The sequence below is a fragment of the Contarinia nasturtii genome, unplaced genomic scaffold, assembly GCF_009176525.2.
Source record: "Contarinia nasturtii isolate CC-2019 unplaced genomic scaffold, AAFC_CNas_1.1 Cnas_scaffold_1495, whole genome shotgun sequence".
Taxonomy (NCBI): Eukaryota; Metazoa; Arthropoda; class Insecta; order Diptera; family Cecidomyiidae; genus Contarinia; species Contarinia nasturtii.
Genome location: NW_022198831.1, coordinates 1 through 8131, shown reverse-complemented (window position 1 = coordinate 8131; position 8131 = coordinate 1). Strand labels below are relative to the sequence as shown.

The 8131-nt window shown below is 33.2% G+C and overlaps 4 protein-coding genes across 4 annotated transcripts in view; 1 reads left to right on the top strand and 3 right to left on the bottom strand.

The window, feature by feature from the left end:
- LOC116346284 (X-ray repair cross-complementing protein 5) overlaps nt 1–672 on the bottom strand; it is a 2953-nt gene extending 2281 nt beyond the window's left edge. The window contains exons 1-3 of the mRNA XM_031776229.1: nt 544–672; nt 340–456; nt 16–255 (exon numbers count right to left, since the gene is read on the bottom strand). Coding sequence (XP_031632089.1) covers nt 16–255; nt 340–456; nt 544–558 — 372 coding nt within the window. The 5' untranslated portion in view covers nt 559–672. The remainder of the gene's footprint in view (nt 1–15; nt 256–339; nt 457–543) is intronic.
- A 473-nt stretch (nt 673–1145) lies between these two features.
- On the bottom strand, nt 1146–2491 carry LOC116346281 (probable 60S ribosomal protein L37-A). Its single transcript, XM_031776226.1, has 3 exons — nt 2359–2491; nt 1800–1935; nt 1146–1531 (listed from the first exon to the last, which is right to left on the bottom strand). The coding sequence occupies exons 1-3, from the start codon at nt 2359–2361 to the stop codon at nt 1389–1391; spliced, it is 282 nt and encodes a 93-aa protein (XP_031632086.1). The 5' UTR covers nt 2362–2491; the 3' UTR covers nt 1146–1388.
- A 931-nt stretch (nt 2492–3422) lies between these two features.
- On the bottom strand, nt 3423–6482 carry LOC116346282. Its single transcript, XM_031776227.1, has 6 exons — nt 6443–6482; nt 6216–6373; nt 5772–6152; nt 5581–5710; nt 5362–5523; nt 3423–5285 (listed from the first exon to the last, which is right to left on the bottom strand). Exons 1-6 carry the CDS (start codon nt 6480–6482, stop codon nt 5059–5061), a joined length of 1098 nt encoding a protein of 365 aa, XP_031632087.1. The 3' UTR covers nt 3423–5058.
- Nucleotides 6483–6489: 7 nt separating this feature from the next.
- Nucleotides 6490–7559, top strand: LOC116346283 (U1 small nuclear ribonucleoprotein C-like). The gene is made up of 3 exons (XM_031776228.1): nt 6490–6676; nt 6815–7151; nt 7242–7559. The coding sequence occupies exons 2-3, from the start codon at nt 6875–6877 to the stop codon at nt 7409–7411; spliced, it is 447 nt and encodes a 148-aa protein (XP_031632088.1). The 5' UTR covers nt 6490–6676; nt 6815–6874; the 3' UTR covers nt 7412–7559.
- Nucleotides 7560–8131: the final 572 nt, after the last annotated feature.

The following is an 8131-nucleotide window of genomic DNA, read 5'->3' as shown; positions in this document are numbered from 1 at the left end:
CTTGGGTGCTTCTTACGATTGCTTTCTGAAGAAATCCATTGCAACAATGATCGCATCGACCCAATCGGCTGTGTATGCACTCGGCGGATCAATGCTAGTTTGAACGTATTTCAAAATGTCCCATGACATTGGCTTCAGATCGAAGGCATGGCTGATATTATGGAAGCTTGTTGGATCAGCTGCATTCAAATCATTGTCAGTCGTTTCGGTTCCCATCAAAAACAATGATATTTCATCGGTGGGCTTGGTGAAAATCTAAATTTTTGTATATGATCCATGTTCATTCCAATTGAATAAAATGGTGTAATTTAAAAATTTTACGAAAAATTACGGTTTTACCTTGTTTCGAACAATCGATTCGATGCATATTTTTGCTTCGTCGTAGAACGTTTTCTCTTTTAATTTATCGTACACGTTGGTGTTGACTCCAACATCAAAAATGATGCAAATTGCATCCTAACAAGGAAAATAAAATTATTTAATTTAAAAATAACGATTAAACCTTGATTATTTTAAGAATCTTTCATGATTCCCTCAATTTACCCGTGGTTTGGCCATCTTTGATGAGACGTAATTATGGAATTCAAGGCAAAACTCAGTTTTGTTGCAGACAGTCACTGTGTTCACGCGCCAATAATAGCACCGGTATGTTTTGTATTGCGTCTTGTTGTGAAATCATCAGTTGACAAATAATTCATATACGAATTACAACAACAACGAAACTGTCAAATTCGAAACTATTTTCGAATTTCGAATGTCACTCGTTTTGGTAAAGTACGGTTTTCAATGTGAATTGTATTTTTGAATGATATATCGGTCTAATCGAATTATTTTATTCACAAAATTGATAACTATAACATTATTTTCCATTTTAAATGAAAGAAATTATAATTTATAAAAGATTTAGTACAGAATTTTTAAAGGATTGAATCAACTGACATTCTCAACGTGCAACTCTTTTGTAGAGACGACAATTCAATGGCGAAATAATCTCAGAATTGACCTTTATTTCAAATATATTCTGAAACAAAAACATACACAACTGGGATTCAAAAATGGTTAAATACTTATCCTATTGTCTGATCCTATCTCTGACAGAACCTGAAATGCACCTCGCTCAGAACAATAAAATAAAAACAACGAAATTTGCTCTTAAAATCATTAACTGATTTTAATTAGTTTTTTTTTTATTTCGAACATTTTTTTTGTTAGCGTTGAAAATTATTTTGCATTCAAATCGACAATTATGCCGATCAGCGCACTCAACTGTCGTATATTACGAAAAAACGGATTTACAAAATAAGTTGTAATTTTGTTTATTGTTATTTTATGGAAAATGTTCAATAGCTTAATGGTTGGATGTCTAAGCTACGATTGAAACGTTGAATTTATGCCTTGGTTTGCTTGTTACGTGGTTTGGCTTGTCCACCTTCACGGAATCCATTACGGAAACGACGACGAACAATTTTCAAGTAACGGCAACGGCCAGTTCCTGTGGTCTTTCGGCGCTTAGATTTTTCTGACCAATTGTCTGTAAAAACAAATTAAAAAGCGAATTAATTGAGTATTCGTTTTGAAGCTCGAAACAAAATGAGTTTATTGTTATCATTCACTGTGTAGGAAATCTGTCGGAAAGTAAGTTCAATGGGAATTGAAAATACTTTAATGGAGATTCCCCGAATATAATGTGCCTAGTGTTGCTTGAGACACGAACCAACGGTGAAATGAGAATGCATCTTCAAAGACACAGGCACCCACTTCATAATATTTATCACATATGAATGTTTATCAATACTTACATGATCGGATTTTAGCGGCTGGGTATCCACATTGAGCGCAAGTTGATTTTTGGATGTGGTACGATGAACGACCGCATCGACGACACAAGGTGTGCGTCTTGTTATGACGCTTTCCAAAACTTGATGTTCCCTTCGTCTAAAATCCAAAACAAAACGAACATTTAATTAGATAAACTCATAATGTGTGAGCACGACAAGGTGAATTTTGAAGTGACACATGTTTTTCGGGTTTGTTTATCCACTCGAGTGCACAAAATGTTCACATTCAATAATTTGCGAATTTTCCAAAGCAACTACAAATCCAATTTTTGGCAATCAACACTCATTATTGTTCAATTGAGTAATGAGTTAACGAAGACCATAGACTTCACCATGCATTCGAGCGGTACAGAATAAATGCCAAAAATCACATATTTTCTCGCACAATTTTTCCAAAATATGATTATTTTCCAGTTGAATAGCACTTTTGGCACAGCATTTCACAAAAATTGAGTGATTTGATTATCGGATGATTTGGAAAATTTGCAATTTTATTTCGGTGAACAGCACACAAACGTACCATTTTGATCAACGACGACCAAGAAAAGAGTTTGACATATGACAAATACGGCTGCCATCCATTCGGTTCGCACTGGTGTTAACCGATGCAATGTGGACTCTTTTTTCCACACACATTTACATCTTGAGTACATTGTGCGGTTAGATGCTTTTCAAATGGAATAAATGATTTTTTTTCGGTTCCTTTAGCTTTTGCTCCATTTTCATTTTTAAAATAGCAAATTTATTTGCAACAAAAACGCATTTGACAATTGAATTAAAAATGTATGTTTGCTGACCTACGTTTATCTAAAATATGTCAGTGTGTATTTGACGGATTCAGGCAACATTATATTAAATAAATATCTCTTTTTTGTTCCTGTTTTTTTTTCTCTTATTTTGTTTGCTTCATATCAATTTCTCTGCGTTGAATGTCTTAAAAATAGCATATTGAAAATTTATATTTGTTTTGAGACTTTTTTAAATTATTATTCATTTATTTTGTAATTGAAGAAAAAATATTTTGAGTGACCTAAAAAAATGTGATTGTGAGCATATTTTTTGTTCATTGCCTGTATTTTGAATAAGAACGTAAAATGAAAGGAAGCTTTATTTATTACAATCAATATAATTAAATCTAGTTTATACTATTAAAGCAATTTATTCATTGTTTTTTTTATTGGCGCAATTGAGATACGAAAAATGCAGTTATTTGATATGTTTGAAATAATAAAAATCTGGTGGAAAGCATGCATCTCCTATATATTTCATAAATTTTGATCATATTTGCTTTTTTTCATTAAACCACCAATTTGTGTATTTCTCTACGAAAAACAAAGCAAATCTGCTCTCTGCAAGTGACTATAATTTATTAGACGATTTATTCTTTCGATTCTTAATTGACTTTTGACTAATTAAGTTGCCATCAAATCTAATAAGAAAATAATTTACTGCTACTGTGTGTACGGTTTTTATTTGTTAAAAAATTTAATGAAATAGTTAAAATGTGTGAAGCTGAAATTTTATTTTCAGTTTGATGTATATTGCAAAGGAGGCGATCTATGTGTCTTATTTAATTTATTAAAAAAAAAAAAAAAACGAATCAAACCAAAAACTCGTTGCGTGACGAAAATGTTAAGGCATATATTTTCTTTACATCGAACAAAAGTGGTGTTCGACTTGAAAATCCACGATTAACCAAACAAAATGAAAATTTAGCGCGCATTTAAAATCGACTTATGCGTGAACATTTTGCGTCGTTTCCTGTTTTTCAAGCATAGTTGATTCTCTATAAATAGTATAGTTTAGTATAGTTTATTGATTTTTTTATCATTTTTTTGTATCTAAAAGGCTATTGTAAAATGATCTAATTAGTTTAGCTTTTTGCGATTTATTATTGTATTTTTTTAAATTCTATAATAATCAATATGATTGAGTGTGAGGCAATCAATTCATAATAAGTGCATTCTATGACCTCTACATTAGTATAATTCAAACAATCTCAACAAAAAATTGGAAGAAGCAAAATATTAGGCACCAACAATTTTAAAAGAAATTTGAAATGTTTGTAAAACGGCGTGAGAAATAAAGTCAACGCAAGACATTTTCTTCACAAATTGCTCTAAAGAACTATATATAGTTCACTAACCTTCGTTCCGAAAAAACAGAGAAGTATTCCTAATGCCAATTTGTATTGTTCAAATTGTCAACTAAAAGAAGCCAAAGTGCATATCACAGAGACAATTAATTTGAATATCATAAATTTCGTCTACACATTTCATTGGCCACATGATGAAAAGTGAATTCATTCTTAATTGACTCATTCCGCCGTGAAGCTAATTCGATTTAATTTATGAAATGCATTTCTTATCACAATATCTTTGTTGTTGGTTTGAAATTTCCATTATGTTTAATCCATAAAAATTCAAAGCAACTTTTAAAATGTAAATCATTGAATCTGTATTTCAATCGTCAATGACGCTACCATAATATATGTATGTGGCTTTGTGAGGCAATTATAGTTCGTGCTTCGTGCTGTAAATTACAAAAAATTTAATAAGCAAATGGAATATATTTATTATAAATTTCCCTATTCTTTGGTTTTTATATAGCAAAATCGCATCAAATTCGACTCTTTTCTGTCTGGATCTTATTGATTGCTTCGAGTATGTATGTATGTATGTAAAGATGCAATTGATCGTTTTTGACATTTATTTCTAGTTAATCGTAAGCTATAGTATAATATTATTATTATTTTTCGAATATAGCAATTTTTCTGTATCTGCCTCCATCGATCACTTTATTGCATTTTGTATTTGATGATGTTGGCTAGTAAAGAGTCTAATTGTTTATTGATAATTTTATTTTAAACTTGTTTTAACAGCATCGCAATAACAATTCGATATTTATTCGCTTTAATTTGCATTCACATATCATTTACTCTATTTTTTTTTTGTTTTAAGGTGGGTTCCTGTCATGCAATTCACACCATATTCTACTCGGATCACACATCCATTTTTCTATCACTTGAGCTTGAGCCAGTCGTATTTTGTACCTTCACATTGACTATTTATTTTAAATCAATTCTTATCCCTTTACTGAGTCCCTATGGCAATTTGTACTGTTCTGCTTCACGTTCATTATTGGAGGAACTTGGATGTCATCAAGCACGCCCAATAGAAAATTGCATTATTCGATTGTTTCGAATAAAAAAGAAATATATCTAAAGACGTTTGATCGTGTCGCCGGTGAAAAATAAGGAAAATTTCCGTTTGAACGATATTGGCTCCTCTTCTTCGCTGCCACTTTCACTTGTACTCAGTACATCTTCGCCAAAGATAATGGTTCGCGTGTATGGTGGTGATGGATCGTTGGGATCTTCGGGCTCCAAGAAACCAGGATTCAATATTATGTTTGGTATTATACCAATTGTTTCCCATTCATCTTCTTCTGTATTTTGAACAAACGAGAACGAAAAATAAGAATTTTTGAAGAAAACACCGTCACTCAAGACAAAATGTTTTACCTCGCAAACGTTTTTCCTCCATTTCGAGATAATGATCGCGCAGCAATAATATACACAACGTGAGACCTAACACAACCAATGCGCTTACGCTTAATGTGACGGCATACATCCAAACTGTCGGATCGAAATCTTTAACATCTTTTAAAATTATATTCAAAATATCTGCAAAATAGTAACGATTAGATACGATTCTCATACATCATTCATCTGTTATCTTACTTGCATCGCTTAATTGACTCAATGTGGTCGCAGAGATTGTGACAGCTTCCCCGGAGCCCAAAAAATTGTTTGCCCACAAACGGAATTCGTAAGTTGTATTCGGAATCAAATGATACACCTCAAAATAACGCTAAAAAAAGTAAACGTCAACGTTAAAAATGATAATTTTAATTGAGTTTTGCGTTCCTTACCACATTCGATGGAATATTTTGTGGGTCTAATCGATGCCACAGTTGTGTCGTTATATTTGATTCATCTACGTCAAAATATTTGCGAAATTCTGCGGTGAAACTTTTGACCGGATAACCACCGGAACGATTTGATGGATATTCCCACATTAAAATGCCTATAATTGTTGATAATCGAACGCTAAATTTACTAACTGGACCGGGTACCGATCGCACCTTAAGCACAATCGTTAAGCCCTCAAGAAAACTATTATCCGTTATTTTTTCATTTGAATCGTCATCATCTCCCACTCGCGTTAATTCCGATTCATCGGGACTGACAAGGCAAACGTATGTGCCAGCATCGCTCGGTTGTATATTGTAGATTCGTAAATCCGAACCGCGCTGTCAGAATGGTAATTGATTTGAATTACATGTATCAAATTGCATGGTATTTGTTTTACTTACCACAAATTCTTTTGTTTCATTGCATTCTTCTTTTACCCACATGATGGAACCGCGGGCCAAGCACGGGATTGATATATTATTTCCAGCGTCTGTTAGATATTCGTTGAATTTTATGACCGACGAACATACCGAAAGTACTGAAAAAAAAAAAACAAAAACTTAATATACAATTTTTACCTAAAGTACTTAACTGATTAGGGATATTTGACAATGGCAACACCAAAAACATGGCGTCATATGTACTTTAGGCGGCTCATTAGTTGTCATTATGTCAATGTGTGTATATATAGTGTAGTATAGCAAAAACATACATCACTTGCATTTTAAACGTTCGACTTGTAAAAAAGTGCAGAAGTTTTCCAGAATATTGTTTTTCGGATAAACGAAATCGTAAGAACGTTTGCCAAAGGAAAATAAAAACGATTTATTGTAATTTGTTGAACGCGTTCGGAAGTTTCAATGTAAGTTTTGTGTTTTTTGGGTTATAATGAAAAACATCATCACCGATGAGTGACCGATGTTCAGTGAATAAATTTGTTTACAAACGTTTGTTTGAGGTTATTGATGTGAATTAATTTTTATTTCTGTTCTTTTTGCAGAGCTCCAACGAGTGACGGTAATTGGTTCGCCGAAAATAGAGTGAAGAAAATACATACAAAATGCCGAAGTATTATTGTGATTATTGTGACACATATTTGACACACGATTCGCCAAGTGTGCGTAAAACACATTGTATTGGACGCAAACATAGAGACAATGTTAAATTTTACTATCAAAAATGGATGGAAGAACAGGCACAACATTTGATTGATGCCACAACCGCTGCATTCAAAGCCGGCAAAATTGCACAAAATCCATTCTCAAATCCACCTCCGAATATGACGGCGGTTCCACCTCCGACTGGATTTGGACCACCACGCATGATGCCACCACCCGGTAAATACTCTTTCCTTAATTACTTTACTCCAAGGAGAGATATACAAATAAACTAATTACAATTTTTTCTTTGTTCTCATTTGAATATAGGTATGCCACCAATGATGCCGCCCGGTATGATGCCACCAGGAATGCGACCGGGAATGCCTGGCGCGATGCCAGGTGGACCGATGAGAATGCCACTCACTGGGATGCGACCACCAATGATGGCCGCACCACCACCACAACTCAATCAAGGTCCACCAAATGATGAATCATAAATCAATCATTATAAATCAACGGAATGCAAAAGATTTAGGTTTAAATCACGATTTTCATTTGGAAATTCACCAACTGAATAGATTATATTTTTAAAGTAATGTACTACTCGATTTATGACAAGAAAATAAATATGAAAATCACAAAAGATCAACGTTTTTTTAAAACTTAAATCTTCTTTAGTTTTGATTTGGCTCCTTTGCAATACGCAACATAGAACCTGAACCAAAACGCTGTATTTTGCTTGCAAATTAATTGAGTTAGTTCATATTGATTTTGTAGGCAAGACATTTCAGCGGTAAATGTTATTTCATACGCAAAAAATATGAATGATCATTGTATCTTTTAGTATGCAAAGGTATGACCGATTTTGCCTTGAGCTAGTTGCTTGCCCAATTGATAAGTCGAGAGGGGCGACGTGAAAGGTTTGTTGTTGTTTCGCATAGTTTGGTAAAAATTAACAAATTAACAATTTTTCTTTCGCACATAACCTAGAAAATGTAACCGAAATCGATTGAGGACATTTTTATATATGTTTGCTATGAACGACTATTGCTAAAACTTCAACAAATTATTGATTCAATTTCGTCTTTCCATTGTATGGTGACAAATGAAGGAACATTGTGTTATTGATTTTTAGGAATTATCACGTTATGCGTATTAAACGTACAACATTCATCGGTTCGCATGGTGTAGTGGCTATCACATCTGTCTAACACACA